This window comes from Pteropus alecto, unplaced genomic scaffold (assembly GCF_000325575.1).
Source record: "Pteropus alecto unplaced genomic scaffold, ASM32557v1 scaffold3, whole genome shotgun sequence".
Lineage (NCBI taxonomy): Eukaryota > Metazoa > Chordata > Mammalia > Chiroptera > Pteropodidae > Pteropus > Pteropus alecto.
Genome location: NW_006442484.1, coordinates 39,845,477 through 39,863,308, shown reverse-complemented (window position 1 = coordinate 39,863,308; position 17,832 = coordinate 39,845,477). Strand labels below are relative to the sequence as shown.

The window sequence follows — 17,832 nt, the reverse complement described above, 5'->3', positions numbered from 1 at the left end:
TTTGTCACAATATAATAATATTGACCAGTCAATGCTGTGATAAAATCTAGTAATTATATAATGATTCAGGTACAGTAAGTAAAAGAACAGATTCTTATTTTAAGGTTTGTTCTTTTTATCTGATTATTTAAATTGATGATGGTAAGAAAAATCAGTTTTAATTTAAAGAGCTAACAAAGAAATGAATTTCTGAGTGAAGAATTTTGGGGCATAAGACGGCCATATCAGCATTACCTGACCCTTTGTGCTGGCTTTGGCAGCCTCATTTGTCATAGTTAGATCACGAGTCTCTGCTTTTCTTGCTCAGACAAAATAGCATTGGCTTCTAGATGATAACTGACCTTCCCTGGGCAGCAAACACAGGCCCGTTGGTAGCGGAAACACGATGAATATATCGTCGTACCTCTGTGATTGCTGATGCTGTCTGCATTTCAGGCATTGTCTGTACCACATCTGCGCATGCACACTACAGGCCTACTGTCTGTGCTGTATATACACATAAACATGTATGTAAGGGTAGAATATGTAACACAAATGTATCCAATATTCTGGGTCCTCATTTGAGGGCAAGCCCTTTGTATTTATTACATTGCAGTATGCTCTAGAAATCATAAGCGTATATGATTATTTAACTTGTTTACACATCAGGAATGTTAAACAGCTTAAGGAAAAACAAATTACCAATTACCTTCATGTTTCTGTTCTAAACGATTAGTGATGTATTTATTACTGTGTGCATATGGAGTAACTGCGTAATGGTACACGCGCTAACACACACGCACAGATTATTTCCATTTTGGGCCAGCCAGCGTGACCTTTCTGATATCTTAATATGACTCATTTGGTACCCAGGAGTCTTGAAAATAGTAGGAGATACTATATGCTTTAATCACTTGTTGATGTCATCTGCTTTGGTACTATTTGAGTACTAGCCCTCAATGTGGCTTTGATTATTCCATTTTCAACTACATTCTGTGGTTGTAGCTCCTTCCTTAAGTGTAAGATCTTACTGATGCTGTAGAGATGATGGTAACATTCAGATGCTTTAACTGATGATCAATCAATAGAAATATAATGACTGTCTGCTATGTGCCCTAGTAGACCCTTACATCAATGCTCTTCTTCCTGAAGTTTCCAGTAGCATCTAGGAAGATACAGATTGTGAGGCTAAATGTTCCAGCTCAGCAGTCCCCAACCTTTTTGGCACCAGGGACCGGTGCTCCTATGAGAATCTAATGCCTGATGATCCGAGGCAGAGCTGAGGTGGTGATGCTAGCACTGGGGAGCAGATGCAAATACAGATGACACTTCCCTCCCTCTCCTGCTGCTCACCTCCTGCTGTCCGTCCCAGTTCCTAACAGGCCACAAACTGACACCAGTCTGTAGCTGGGGGTTGTGGACCACTGTTCTGACTTCATAAAGCTGAATCACATTCATAGTAGAGCCTTTCATTGTGCTACCCTAGGTTTCATGCTAAGTGATCATTTTATTCCTAAGAGAATTTTGTAAAGTGTTTTCGGACTTCTAGTAGTAAGGACAAGCCCCAAGATAAACCTACGTTATATGGAATTTTGTAGTTTAGTAAGATTCCTATGTGTTTATTTTCCATGATCTAGTTATAGGTAAATTGTTTTACTTCATTCATTATGAAATGGAATGAGCGAAATGATAGAGTACCACAGTTTCTTGGAAGTACAAAGAATATACATTGGATCTCAAATTTTCATTAGAGATTTGGGAAATTGGGCCATATATGAAAGGGAGGAAGAGAATGTAAAAGAGCATAAGGTGCATCTCAGATCATCTTGGCTGCTCCATCATCACCATAGTTACCATTTATTGAGTAGTTACTATGTGTCAGACTTTAAAGCCCAAGAATTATGAAAGGTAATTGTATATCCAGTTACATGTTTGCATGCGTGTGTGCATGCATGCACTCATGCCCAACACACAGTCACAAAGTCACTATATCTGAAATACAGATTAAGCAAGGAAACTCAGTCTATATTGAGGGCAGCCTTTGGCATAGCAAACTGTAATTCAGTTTAGTTGCTTGTTTGATTAAGCAGGTTTACTTGCAAGTGCTCCCTAACTTTGGAAGATACTTACAGTCAAACATCCATCTAGGTCAGTGGTCTCCAACCTTTTTGGCTCTGGGGACTGGTGCTCCTATGAGAATCTAATACCTAATGATCTGAGGTGGAGCTGAGGTGGTGATGTTAGCCCTGGGGAGTGGCTGCAAATACAAATGAAGCTTCGCTCACTTGTCGGCCACGCACCTGCTATGTGGCCCAGTTCCTAACACGCCACAGACCAGTATCTGTCTGCAGCCCGGAGGTTGGGCCCCTTATCTAGGTTGTTGTCGGCTACTGAGCCAGTTTCTTTTTATCTAGCTATGGTTCTGGATGTTTGTGAGAGTATCAGAACGCCAGGGGTACCATGTCTTCCCCCTTGTAAAAATATAGAGGTTCATAATGCTTTTTTGGGCACATTGCAGTTTATCAATTTCTCTTTACAAGGTCTTCAAACAGACTGCTCACTATTATCATATTCATTTATAACCTTTCAATTAAGTAATTTCAGTCATGTTCACTTGCTACAGCCTGTTCAGTCCCATCTTTATGAGATTGCTAACTCCTGTCACTTACCATTGAGAACTTCATTCTTTTATTCAACCACATTTTCTAAGGGAATGAATCTGTCGCTATCAAATGACCAATGTCATGTTAAAGGAGTTTCTTAATAGCATACATTTAAATAACTCATCTTACTAGTCCAGTAAGCTCATTGGCTATTTGTACCAAATATAAGGTATATCATAAGCCTTCTCCATAAATTCTGACTCAGTAGCTACTGATAGAAAACAATTGATGATGCCTGGAATTGACCTTGGAAAGAAAGTAAAGCGGTGTCGTAGGGACCAGTTATGAGATAACCTCTAGAGGTGCATTTGAGGATTAATTCAGACAGTAGCCAAGGGCATTTGTTTATTGCTTCACCAAAAATAAAATAATAATTTTGTATAACTTCTGTTGAATAAATAGCATGATGCAAACTGTACATGGCAAAATGTATTTCACATTGTTTCTGATTTTCCATCCTGAAAGAATCTGAATTGTTGAATTAAAACACATGCGGGTAAATTTTGTAAATGAAAAATACATAGTTTACTTTGTACTGGTTGCTGATTTTTATTTTTTGGTTACTAATACATATTCATTTCACATTTGGACAGATACGGCAGATGGCGTTTCTCAGGAGCTCTTCTCTGCTGGCTTGGTTGATGGTCATGATGTAGTTATAGGTAAATCATATTTTAGTATGCAGTGTCATTTGGTTTATATATCAGATGGATATGCATTTAGAAACAAAAATTTTCATAAAGGAATAATGTATTCATAGGTTTTTGAAAATTTCTTGTTGAATTCTCATCTTTTAAGTGAAGGAAGTATATTTGAGTCATATTTAATCTTCTTTTTTAAGAAGCTCTTAATGTAATTCTGATCCATTTATCTGGAGGCGATTTATCCAGTAAGGACCCTCATTTGTTAGAACTAAAGGGATCTAGACATAAGACTCAAAGTCCATGATATGGTAAAAATAAGATGCTATAAATTCTATGCACCAAAGTATGGGAACCTCTGAGATCCTTTTATTAGAATGTCTCTGTTTTTTTTTTTTCCTTTGGACACAGTTCTAATAAACTTAGAAATTAGTTTTTTCAACCCTTAGCAAGATTCCTCATAAAATCTTAAGATTGGACTTAAAAATCATTCAGGCCAGTTCTTTCATTGTGTAGACAAGGAGATTAATTCCTAAAGTGATTCAGTGGTTTGTCCAGGGCTATGCTGCCAGGTTGTGGCAGACCCACTTCACTTCGAGACTGTGGCTCTTCCTCCCACTTTTAGAATCAAAAGATAGCTGCATGGAGGCCAGGGAGCCTGCTAGATAACAGGCATACTGAGAGGAGCAAGAAATGACTGGTGGCCTCCTGACAAGGCAAGGCAGGCAGAAAGGCTGTAAGAGGCAGACACCACCATCCAGCCTCGTTCTACCTAGGGCGAGAGTGAATAGCTCTGCATTCCTCAGCAAATTTGTAGTTATGAAGATTTTATAATTTAGTCTATTACTGGATATTGATAATGATGACCCTAAGAAATCCAGATTAGTTAACATTATACAGTGTTAATTATGGCATTATGTTAATTAAGTTGTTAACTATAATATCATATTAGAGAAATGTGTAGTATGATAAAACTTTCTTCAAAAATATTTAAATCAAAACCAGTGCTTGAAATGACTTGGGCCCTGTAAATGATATGTTTTAACTAAGCATCACTTACTTGAAATAAGTCTTTCCTCAGTAATGTTAAGAGTATGTGACTGAGAGGGAGCTTGAGGTAAATATACTCACCCATTAGAATAATTTGTTCCTAGAAACTGTAATTTTGATAATTATAAAGTGAATTATTTTGTTTGAGTAACTGAGTTTTTAGTGGGAGATTAGCATTCTGACTAAAGAATCAATATCTAATATGTTGATATATAAACAATATTTCATAAACATAAAAATACAAAAATAGCTTTATAATTAGAATAAAGTTAATCTTTTTTCTATTGATTATATGTGTACACATTGATTTCACAAGGAAACTCTGATTCCTCTGCCAAGTGGTACACATCTAAGGAGAATTAGAGACATATTTTAAAGGAAAGTGTGTATCTCCTTTATAGCCTTTCAACTTTCCTTTAAAATCTTGTGAGATCTCATGGCCAATAGAGTTTTTAGCTAAGTTTTCTGAATAAATGTGAGGGGTAGCTAAGTAATAAGTTCAACTTTGGTATCTGTAAATTCCATATCAGAGTCTTTATGTTAATAGTTTCTAGATAAAATAATAGATGAAAGAATAAAAACTTCTTTTAAATGCCTATTAATATCTCCTATTGGGCAAGAAGTTGAACATCAAATAATCTTTTGATTTGAGTTGATCCTGGCAGGTGGTAGGGAACACGGAGATTAAAAGATTCATGAAAAGATATTAAATTACATCTTCTTTCTAAGCATGATGTTGCTTCAGGCCTACAGTCAAATTTAGTGTAACTTCTTTTTTTGCCCCATACTCAACTGTCTCTAAACTGGAGGATTTTTTGGTTGTTGAGTTGTTTTGTTGTGGTTGTTGTTGTTTTTATTTTTTTATTAGAGTTGATATACAATATTATATCAGTTTCAGGTGTACAACATAGTGATTTAGTATTCATATGCCTCTTGTTGTGATCACAAGCCTAGAAACCATCCAAACCATCCATCACTGTACTACGATAGCATTTACTGTATTCCCTATGCTGTACATTACATCCCTGTGACTTATCTATTTTATAACTGGAAGTTTGTACCTCCTATTCCCCTTCACTTCTTCACCCATTTCCCCACCTGCCCCTTCCTTCTGGCAACCATCAATTTGTTCTCTGTATCCATGAGTCTGTTTCTGTTTTATTTGTTCATTTTTTTTTTTTTTTGGTTTAGATTCCACATATGAGCGAAGTGATACAGTCTTTGTCTTTGACTTATTTCACTTAGTGTAATACCCTCTAGGTTCATCAATGTTGCTGCAAATGGAGATTTCATTCTTTTTATGGCTGAATAATATCCCATTATATATGTGTATATACACACACGCACACACACCCCCACATCTTCTTTATCCATTCATCTATCGAAGGACACCTAGATTGCTTCCAGATCTTGGCTATTATAAATAATGCTTCAGTGAACATAAGGGCGCATATATCTTTTTGAATTAGTTTTTTTGTTTTCTTTGGTTAAATATCTAGAAGTGGAATCGCTGGGTCATATGGTAGTTTAATTTTTTGAGGAACCTCCATACTGTTTTTCATAATGTCTGCCACAATTTACAATCTCACCAACAGTGCATGAAGTTTCCCTTTTCTCCACATTTTCGCCAACACTTATTTGTTGACTTTTGCTAATAGTCATTCTGACAGGTATAAGACGATAGATAGCTCAATGTGGTTTTGATTTGCATTTACCTCATTAGTGATGTTGAGCATCTTTTCATATGTTTGTTGGCCATCTGTATGTTGTCTTTGAAGAAACGTCTATTCAAGTCTCCTGCCCATTTTTTAATCAGATTGTTTGTTTTTTTTGTTTGGTTGGTTTTCTTTTTTTTCTTTTTCTTTTTTTTTTTTGCTATAGAGTTGTACGAGTTTTTAATATGCTTTGGGTATAAACCCCTTATTGGATATGTAATTTGCAAATATTTTCTCCCGTTCAGTAGGTTGTCTTTTTGTTTAGTTACTGTTTCCTTTGCTATGCAAAAGCTTTTTAGTATGATGCAGAAATGTGTTGTATTAGTGTATTCTGTACACTAATAATGAACTCTTAAAGAGAAATTAAGAAAACCATTCCATTTACAATTGCATCAAAAAGAATAAAATACCTAGGAACAAATTTAACTAAGGGGGCGAACGACCTGTACTCTGAAAACTATAAGACGCTGATGAAGACAACACAAATAAATGAAAGGATATACTTGGCTCATGGATTTGAAGAATTAATATCTTTAAAATGTCCATACCACTCAAAGTAATCTACAGGTTCAGTACAGTTCATATCAAAACATCATTGTTATTTTTCACAGAACTAAAACGAATAATCCTAAAATTTATATGGAACCACAAAAGACCTCGAATAGCCAAAGTAACCTTGAGAAAGAAGAACAAAGTTGGAGGTATCATCATCCTCTCTGATTTCAAACTATGCTACAAGGCTATAGTAATCAAAATAGTATGATACTCATACAAAAACCGACTCATAGGTCAATAGAACAGACTAGAGAGCCCAGAAATAAACGAACATTTACATGGTCAGTTAATATACGACAAAGGAGGCAAGAATATACAATGGGAAAATGACAATCTCTTCAGTAAATGTTGTGGGAAAACTGGACAGATACATGCAAAAAAATTGGACCACATTTTTACACTACACAAAAAATAAATTCAGAATGATTAAAGACATATATAAGACTTGAAACCATAAAACTTTGAAAAAACATAGGCAGTAAACTCTTTGACATCAGTCTTAGCAATATTTTCTTGGATATATCTCCCCAGGTAAATGTTTACAAAAGTAAACATTTTTTTTTAAATGATTGTTGAGTTTTTTTGAAGGAGAGGAAAATTAAGGCGTACTTCACCGACAACTTCATGAGTGTGTTTTCATTATAGTACATAACCAGAAAGTTCTGTTTTTCCATGATTTAATTACTCATTCTTCCAATTTTTTTCATTTTGCTTTTCCTCTTCTTAGAGCTAAAGCGTAGAGTATTGGAATAAGATTAAGCATGTGCAATTCCTCCTTATTTAGTAGCACTAAAAAGACCTTATAGGGACATCACACTTGAGTTACAAATGTTTGCATATTTTATTTGATCATCACATCAATTCTATAAGGTAGAGAGGACAGATTGTTTTCAGTCAGTATTTTATGGTTAAAAAAGGGAGGTCAAAATTTTCTGGAATATTGTGACTTGTCATGGTGCTTTAACTTGAATCTTGTGACTACAAGCCCTGACACTCTATGTACAATTAATCCATTATCTTCAGCCTTGAAAAGTAGATTCAGATAAATCTAAATGATGGTAGTTTTTGTGTCTCCTGAGGAAAAAATTAGCTTGCCCTTACTTGATTTTTCTGCATCTGTAAATGATTTCTGTTTTAATTGTTGCCTTCTAGACAAACAGATAAAATATGTTTAATTCTGTCTCCTCTAACCTATCTCAGCAATTCTCTGCTTCCTCCTGTATCATCTATTTCCCTCTTACTGAAGTTGTCCCACCAGCATATGAATATATTTTTATTTCTTCCATCTTAAAAAAAAAAATGTTCTGGAATTAGAAGTGATAGTGGTTACACAACCTTCTGACTTTACTAAAAACCAGTGAATTGTTCACCCTAAAAGGGTAAATTGTATGATATTGAATTATATCTCAGGAAAAATAAGCCAGATCACATTAATGCTTTAGATGAAACTCTCTAATGGCTTTCCATCCCACATGTCAGTGGCCTGCAAACCCCCACATGATCTGTCCCCTGTCACTTCTCAGACATCCTTTCTATCTTTTCCCCTTTGCTTGTTCTACCCCAACCACACTGGCTTCTGTACTTCCTATTCCTTCTGCCAGAATGTTCCTTCCCCGGGTACACTCGTGCATCTCCCAATGTTTAAATACTGCCTCTCAAAGAGACTTTCCCCGACCAGCCTAGTTAAAATTGCAGCCCACCCCCAACTCTTTACCCTTCTTCCTTTATTACTTTACCTAGTCTCTCCCCATCTAATAGGCTGTATATTTCATATATGTATTTTGTCAACTATATTGGGTTTTCCCTTGAGAATACATTTCTTGAAGGTCAGGATTTTTATCTGTTGTTAACTGTTGTTCCTAGTGCCCAAAATGGTGCATTTCCCATACTAGGCACAACATAAACACTTGTTAGAGATAAACAAATTCCATTTTGAAACATACAGCTATCTCATAACATTTACTTTAAAAACAGAGACTATTTTGAGTATAATATTTTAAGAATCTTACTTTCGAAGGTGCAGATTTTAAGTAGCATTTTATAAATATGAAATGCATTTACTTGACAAAAGCTGTGCATGAAAAAATCCAATTTATCTTAGAACATTGGCGTACAGAGGTTTGAATGATTCCTTATATGAGTATTTTTTTTAGCTTCCATAATATAAAACAGCTAACATTTAAATAGATTAAAAATCTTTTTTTCCCCCATCAGAATTTTCACTTAAATTGGAATAAATGCTTAGGGCAACATGAAAAACCTGAAAAAAAGCAATAGTATATGTTCTGGAGCAGTGGATATTATGATGTTTACTATAATGTAGCAAACGTTACAAAAAATCTTCAGTACTTAGCTTCAGGATAATCTGCCTTCGGTGTGGAAACCTTTACAAAGCAAAGTTTGGACTGAAGAAGGACCCAGTGTAGTGACACTGAGTGATTGCTTTCATGCCGAAACAGAGCAGTGCAGAAATTAAATGCAGCTTTTCTAGACTGGTGGGGGTGGCTAAAAAAATTAATTTTTTTCCCATAAGTTCTTCTAGCTGGGCCAATAATCAAATTTACAGAGACAAATTAGCAGGAGAAAATGTCCCATATGAATGCATATTCAGGGAAGCCATAAGAAAGAGACCTGAAATGCACTGGGCAGTTGAGGTTTCTATGCCATTATAGACAAAGGAGAAAAGGGAAGCAGGGGTCTGGGATTTCAGAGGGGAACTAGGCAATTTACAGGTAGCCAAAACTGAGCTGAACATGTGATAAACAAATTCCTGCTAGGCAATCCAGAAATAATGGGACCCTGTGGGGAATACAGCCCCTGCTTAGATCCTTCCTGTCTAATGCTAATGTGAATATGCTAAGATTCCTTTCCTGGAGCAGGGCTTTCCATCTGAATCTCTTCCGAGAGCGGGTAGGTCAAAAGGTTCTTTTGAGTCTTTCGTTTCTTAATACCCAGCTTAAAATCAATATCCCAAAAGACACATTTTGGAGAGGCAAACCGTTGGTCCCTTCAATTGAAATCATAAACCCACTTCAATTGTGTTTAAATGCAGTACTACCTGAGGCAAGAAGCAGGAGACGTTTTTAGGCCTTGTATAAAATGGTAACTGATAGGCTGGTAAGGCCTCCTGGGTGGATGTTGGTTTAAAAAAATAAGTTAACTTTGCAAGATGCACAACTTGGTGGTATGCATGTATAAATTTGCTTAGCTCGCCTGGCTAGGATGGCCGACAAATGGAAATAGACAAATCTGAGTCCCTATTCCAGTTGTTTCAAAGAGGGATCACAAAGATGACTGATATAGTGAGGCAGCAGAGAAACTTGTTTCCTTAGCCTGCTAGTGAAAAAACACCAATCACAAGTTTTCTCTGCAACAGAAGCACAAGGGAGAAAAACAAACAAACTCATGTACAAAAAACAACAAAGTTCTGAATTCTGTCCAGGCCTTGTGATATATATGTTTTAGTCTCTCTTGAATGAAAGTTAGAACCTTAGCCATAGAAAGAATACCTGTAGGTGTAGCCCATTTGCATGGCCTGCTCACTAGCTCCCACACAGCTGCTGAGCTCGGCTCTGCTATGCCCCCGCCAGGGGCCTACTGAACATAGAAGAAGCCACTTGGCAGCTGCCTTCTGGAGAAGTGACTACCGACTGCTTTTTGCTGTTTTTTTTATACTGCCATTTCCTGGCTTTGTAACAACATATCTCTCTTTTTTTCTTTTAAGTGGAGTTTAGAACCAGATGTTGGAATTTCTGTTTCCTGAGAAGGGAGCTGTGTTTCCGCATTCGTTTGTATAATTTTCTTCTGATGGATTAGGAGCCTGGCTGACTAGTTATCACTGCACTAGAAGCTGATATCAGCTGTCCATATTCTCATAGACACTCTCGGTGGACTTTTTGTCACTGTTTTGGAACGATCTGAAATCATTCCTGTCCCAACAGTGCTGAGGGGCACCTCGGTTCTTTTCCCTAATGTAGTAAAGAATTACAGCTCAGCGAGATGTAGGAAGAGTAAGATTTATTAAAACTTCATTTTTAGGAGATGGGCCATACCAAAGAAGGCTGCAGCCCTATGGAATTCAGAAGGTAAAAAGACAAAAGATAGAGTAGCTCCAAGGGACGGGGTGAGTTATAGCAAGAGCTGTAACCTTGTAGAAGTGGGAGGTCTGTATTCTATTAGGGCACGATGGAAGGTTACAAGGGCGTTCCTAGATGATCGGCACATGACGTCCTTTTGATTGACATTTGGCTGTTATGACCCTGCCTACTGCGCATGCGGTTACTCAGAATTCATTCTGTTATAATTAGATTCATGAACTTCCGGCCATAGGCATGATATTATAATGATGGTATAATGAGGCTGGGGTGAAGAGAGGGTCAGAGTAGTTCTTACTGTGCAAGCATCTGGCCAGAATAAACCAACTGTAGGTTTATGGCCCTTCATTCCTTTGTTCCTCAGGATGCAGGGGTGGTTTATAACTATAAAGTGGGTATTCCAGGGAGGTCCTAAGGAAGGTCTCTGGACTGGGCCTTCATTCCTTTGTTCCCCCATCACTCATGTCTGCCTGACTACCTAACATTTTGGCATACCGTTCGTTTCCCTGGGGTGCTGTTTTCCTGCACATGGACAGCTCTGTTCAGCACCTGCCTACCCTTCAAGAGCCATTATAAATGCCACCAACCATGAAGCTTTCTCCAATGCTTACCCCTCCCTAACAAATTCTGGAGGACAGCTTTTCCTTGTCTTGAATGCCAGACAACTGTATTTTTACCATTTTTAGTGACATATGGCTTTCATCCTGCTGTACTTTCTGGTGCCTGTCCTCTCTGTGTGGAGATTGAGGGCACCTTTAGAGCAAGGCCTGTGTTCTATTTTATTGAATCTCTACCATACTTGTCACACATGGGCACTTAATAAATATGACTATGGATAAATGAATACATTTAATTTTGTTTGGCAAATTGAATACTGGAATAGTTCATGAATCGATTTGGACAATACAAATATTGTTGTACCCTCTCAAAATTGAAGAATAACTTATCGTGATTGATTTTTCTCTCTCTCTCTCTCTGCTGCTCTTCCCTTTTTCCTTCCTCTCTCACTTCCTTCCTTGTTGACTTTCCACATGACCTTTGAGTCTTGCCTCTTAGGAAGGAACTGTAGTTGGTCTAGAAGGCCCCTGTCCTTTAGTGCTTACTGAGGTACAATGTTTTTCTCAAATACAGTCTGTGAGATGCCTGCATCGGAATCTTATCTTGGGTGCTTATAAAAAATGCACACTTCTGGGTTCCAGCCTAGATTTACAAAATTTGGAGTCTGGGACATATAGTGTGGAAATTTGCATATTTAACAAGCATCCCAGGTGATTCTTATACACAATAGAATTTCATGGCCACTTCTTTAGTTTCTACTTGTAGTAACCTTTGGAAACTGTTTAGCTCATTTTATCATCTGTATCTTCTTTCTGAGGTCACTAATTTCCTTTGCTTTTCTGCCTTACTTAATTCTCTTCTCTCTTTAGGAGTCTATTTTAAAATTGCGCCAGTTAACTTTTTAAATCTTGCTCATATAAATGGTATAGATGTGCGGAAGAGCATCACTGGTATAAATTTTTACATGATGAGTCATTACAGTTTTTATTAATACTACCATTGCTGCTTGATGCCGTAGATCCTCCAGGTGGCCTTCGGCTTTTACATTTCTATATAATAGCAAAATATCTTTAGGCTTCAAAGTATACAGGCAACAGAATCTTTGCTCATACCTGGGCATATGGTTGGATGTGTGAAGTGCTTTGTTCCCCCAGCTATAGTCAGGGATATTTAAGTCTGTTTGTTGTGAGGTGAGTGATCCGGGATTTATTGACTGGCAGTCCTCTTTTACAATGAAAGTGTTGGGGAAAAGTAAACATATTCTTTCTTATATTCAGTTCAATGATTGTGCTGTGTTGTTTACTGATGTTGAAATTCACTGAAAGAAAACTTTTGTTCACAAAATAGTGTCTCTATTACACAGTCATATGTACTATGATTTTAAAATTGTGACAGATAATAAAATAAAAAAAGAAAACTCCTTAAACCCTTTCTGGTTTTAGACAGGCTTGGGGTTAGTTGAATGATATCAATAAATACAGTTGAGTGATTCCTGATTAAAAGTTGTCTGTATGCTAATTTTAATAGTCTAGGGAACTAGGGACTAGAAGTGTCTTGGGAGTACTATACTGATTACTTTCCTTGTATATTTTTAGCAGAAATAAATGTCAAACAGTTTTATATTGCACAGAGTTACCATTTTCAAAAATGTAACACTGCCGATTTGATTATAGCTCATTGTTTCTGGTTTCTCAGATATCTTCTTTTATTTAAAAAAAATTCTTTATTGAAGTATTTATTCCCTAAATAGGAAATTTTAATATTAATTTTAATATTAAAACTTAATATACAAAATTATTTTTAAATATTTGCAAATGATAGTCTGGACCGTCTAATATAAAAATACCATGCATGACTACCATTTCTGGATGAATTAAAATATTCAGTTCAGCACTTGAACTCTGGAGAGATGATAGAATCACAGTATTGCTGTTTGAATATCCAAAGACTTGTTTACTCAGTGGAATGCTGGGAACAAGGCCTGAGAAAATGTGCAAAGAGCTTGCTCTCTCTTGCCCCTATCGTCCTCTCTCCCTCCCTCCGCCCCCCACCCCCAGCATTAATATTAAAGTAATGGCCTAAGGGTTAATATATGTTTCGGTTTATTCAGTTGCAACAGAAAGACAACTTGAAGTAAAATAGATTTCTTGTTTTAAAAGATTATCATTTTTATAATCTGGTGATCATACTCCCCTATTCCCCCAAATTCAAGGGAATTAAACAGAAGAAATGTTTTTCCTAAGAAGCCATGTCAGAACTTAAAATAAGCTGCCCACTCCTGTGATTGAATCCACTGACAGCCCCAGCCACACCTGTGCTTACTTATCTGCCAGTTCTAATGGAAAATGATTGACTCTCTAAGAGTTGGCAGAATTGTTTTTAAAGACATTCTGTTTTGGAGGGGAAAGGAACAATTCAAATGTAGGCAAATGTTATTTTGGGGAAGTTCTAAATAAAAAACATAAAATAACATCTGTAATGTCCCCAAAGATGCTCAGTTTCTGTATTACATGATTATGAATCAGTGCAGCAGTAAACCACACTGTAAGCTCTGATTTTCTAATTAACTTTGTCACTTTTTATTTACTTAGAAGTAGTGGATCCTCTTTAAAACCATTGACATAGATAGACTCCAGTTAAAATCTATATACTTAATTTCACTTACGTGAAACTAGAGCAAGCTAGTGGATTAGTCTTAGATATTCACTGTCAGTAGAGTTTTGCTTTTTTCAGTTACTTTAAATTCTCCTGTTTTAATTTATATTAATCTGCCTTTTAACTCTAGAATCAGATATGCCTGAAGATTGCACTCAACCCAGCCAAACGTTCTGACTATAGAATTACAATAAGCCCTGAATTATTGTTCCCTATTGGTAACAGTATCTTTCCAATGGATGTAAAGTAAGTTTATTCGGACTCAGGAAACCTAGTCTTTCTGATAATATACATTTTTCTAATACTACCAGGTATGTAGGATGTAAATTAAATAGCTCTTTTCCTGCCCCATTGGTAGATTGATCGGTCTTCAGCTGTAGTTATAATGTGTATGTGTGTTTACCTGCCTCAAAAATCTCTGGGCCTACGTAAATTTTAACTATTCCATCGGTAGTACAATACTGTAGATGTAAGTAGATGCCCAGTTGTGCTTGTTGATAGATTGATGTGCAGATCTAATCCTAAAACAAATCTCTCTGCCGTTTGTTTGTTTGGTTTGATTGATTGATTTTTACTCTTAGGCTAGATAAAAGAGAAGTCACTGCCTCCTAATTTCTTATATAACAGAAAATAGAACTCCTTGTTTACTCGACCAAAAAAAATTTTAAGTCAAGAAACAAAATTAGGTCAACATTTTTGATGTAATGTGGGCTTATTACCATTATTTTTGGCTTCATGTCTAATTACAATCCTGTATTTTGCATTTGGTTACCATTTTTTTAAAAACAAATAGGACCTTTTTGCCAACCTTAAGAAAACTTAGTTCTTAATTTCGTGCTCCTTAAGTTCAGCATCCAAATGATATATAAGAATGTTTTCACCCCAGATTTATTTTAAGACAAGGAGACCTTAACTGGTCACATTCTAATAAATTGAGAAACATGTCTTTTTCATCAGGTTTAGTTTCTCCATTGTATCATTGACATTTGTGCCTAATTTTGTTCTTGAGCTAATGTGTTTCAGAAATTCCCACCATACTGTGTAACCCAGGGCAAGCATTCCTTAAATGCAGGCTTTCCTGGAGGATACATGTCTGATGAGCCATAGAACCACCCAGAGGGAATTTATAGTCGGGAAAGCATTTGAATAGCCCTGAGTGCATACTGTTGGGCCAAGCTATACACTCCTTCTGGATAGAGGACACTATGGAAGGAAGTGAAAAGGAGCTGTCCATTCACCTTGGCAGGCAGATTTTTTTTTATTTTTTGTCTAATTTTTTAATAGTAAAATGCCTTAATTTTCACCCTTAGGGGAATTTCTCATGGAACTCAGCCATGAGAATTTTGTTGAAATAAGGATGTCAGATTCAAGGTATCTTTTTAGTAATAGACCCCATACACACACACTCCAGGAGGGCTAATTTATAACAGATTTTGAGACTTTAACAGTTTGTGATTGTTAATTGGGTCTTTAGAAACTCAATATGCTTGTGACTCATTTCTTCATTGGATGCCTGGATCCAGGGTCAGAATCTATTTCCAGATCTCTTGTACATCTTGTCTGTCTGTGATGTGCGGGGTCGGATGGAGCAGAAAGGACTTCCAAATAGTTTAGGCATTAGGCTTGCTTTCCTTCCCTGTGAGTTGACTATTAATTCCTCATCCTTCTCACTGTTTTGCTTCTAATACTTGCAGTTGTCGGTGGAACTGAGAGATAAGTTAAGAAAGGCATACACTGGAAATTTAACATCTAATAGAAAGGTAGAGTACAGATTAGGGGACTTGATTTAGACAGCAGTACTCTTGGGAAGCATAAAAATGCTCTAGAGTATTCTCACTTATGGGCTTCTCAGCCACTGGTGCAGTATGCTGAAGTGCTCAAGATTTCTTTCAAAAAAAAAAAAGGTTGGCTTTTTTATTTAGTGTTTATGAAAATTATTATTAGGTAAGGAATGGCTATGATAAATTAATTTTGTTATTTTTTAGGATGGAGTTTTTTAATGTCAAAAATATAGAACTCTGCACTTAAAATAACTAAACAGTGGCTTTACATGGTTAATTAGCAACAATCAAATTTAACAGCTCAGGCTTCTAGGCATAATCTGAAATATTTATACAGTTCAAATGTCTGCAGATTAAATAATTTTTAGCCAGTAATAACAGATACTCCCTTGGGATATCCTGGGAGTCCCCAAAGGGATATGTTCCAGGGTCAGTAAATGACTTTGTCAGTGCTGGCTCCCCTGTGTTCCCTGCCCAGGAAACTGCCTGAAGAATCCTCACTAGTTCTTAACTAGCACGAGAGGCCCTGTACCCGCAACAGTGGTGCTGCTTCCGGAAGGTCCCAGGGTGCTTCCTGCTATTGGGCCAGAGTAATACCTGCTTCCATGTAGAAGTGGGAAGACTCCACCACACTTTGTCACCCCGGTGCCGAAGCTGCCCTACTTCATTTATTTAATACATCATCTTGTCTACTCTGCACTGGGTACACCAGGTGCACAAAGCAGACAGGGTTCTTGCTCCCTGACGCTTCCAGTCTACCACGAGAGGCAGACATTAGTTAAGTCAATACACAGATACAAGTGAAATTACAACTCTTAAGAAGTACCCTAAAGGCAAAACAATGTGCTTTAAGGAAAGACAGTAATAAACAGAGGGTTCTCATTTAGATTCAAGAGCAGGGTAAGCCCCTCTGAGGAAGAAACATCTGGGCAGAGGCATAGCTTGTACAGAGATATTGAACTTTGTGAAAGGGACCAGTGTGGCCAGAATAGGTGAATGAGGAGAGGGTGACAGGAAATAAGGCCAGGTGGGAAGCAGGGACCAGATAGTACAGGACCTTGTAAATAGCCATTTGCTATAATGCTTTGTGAAAACCAAATTTTAGTTATTCAATTTCAATTGAGTCTTTATGCAGGCTCAGACGTTTCTGCTGCCTGGACTTGATTCCCATTTGACTGAGGTGAGAAGGAAACACAGAAGGACAGGACATTAGGCCTGGGGGGACTTGAGAAATAAAAGCTGAAATGGTGTTTCAACACTCTAGTTCATTTTAAGTTCAAGGGCATTGGAAAGTGACTTGTAATTTAATGTTTGGGGACCAGGAGAAGTTCAGAGATTCCTTTCGGTAATTCTGATTTCAATTATTATATCAAACGTATTCCTAGAAAAGGCAAAAATTTGGACATTAATTGCAGGCATTTTCTTTATATTAGTAACCAAAAAGCCTTTATATATTCCCAAGAAGGATGAAGTATATTTTCCATTTCATAATATTGCTTTTATTCTTACATAAATTATGGTGTGGATTAAGGTAGCACTATACATAGAATAGGACTATTATGATAATACAGAAGACATAAAATATTAACATTCATCAGGTTAAAGCAAACTTGCCATTTCAAGTCCATTAATTGCAGTTGAATTTAGTGAATTTTCTTTCGGGGACGAAGACTCTAATTACCCAAGTTAAATTAGGCATTCTCATGGCCTCATGTTCGGAATGCAGGCATAGTAAAATAGGTCCTTGTTTAGCTACCCTTCATTCTGTAAACCGGATATAGAGCTGAGACAGTGTTTTGTCACAGTGGTGATTTCCGGAGTGTTGATAAACTAGTAAAGCTCTCTGATAGTGCTTTTTATACTGTCAGTTTATTGTCTTTATTCTCCATGCAATATTTTCTTTCTGGGGAAAAAAAAGCAGCCTTCCAAACTTCTGAGGAGTAGAGATTTAGTAAAAATAGTGAATGGTATAGAAATTACTATACAGGCTCCATTATTTGATATCTCTTGTAATTATTTAAAGAACTGATTTCAAATTGATTGGTTATTGGTAAATTTTAGCAAAATCAGTTATGTGTCTCTTGAGTAGCTGCATGGCAATTCCACAATGTTTATTGCTTTTGTGATTAAACTGATAATAC

General features: G+C 36.8%; 1 protein-coding gene across 1 annotated transcript in view; it reads left to right on the top strand.

Moving 5' to 3' along the window:
- The window catches only part of STK39 (serine/threonine kinase 39), a 214,535-nt gene that overhangs the window by 154,930 nt on the left and 41,773 nt on the right, over nt 1-17,832 (top strand). Inside the window, exon 15 of the mRNA XM_025039466.1 lies at nt 3,236-3,304. Within this exon, the coding sequence (XP_024895234.1) occupies nt 3,236-3,304 (69 nt within the window). The remainder of the gene's footprint in view (nt 1-3,235; nt 3,305-17,832) is intronic.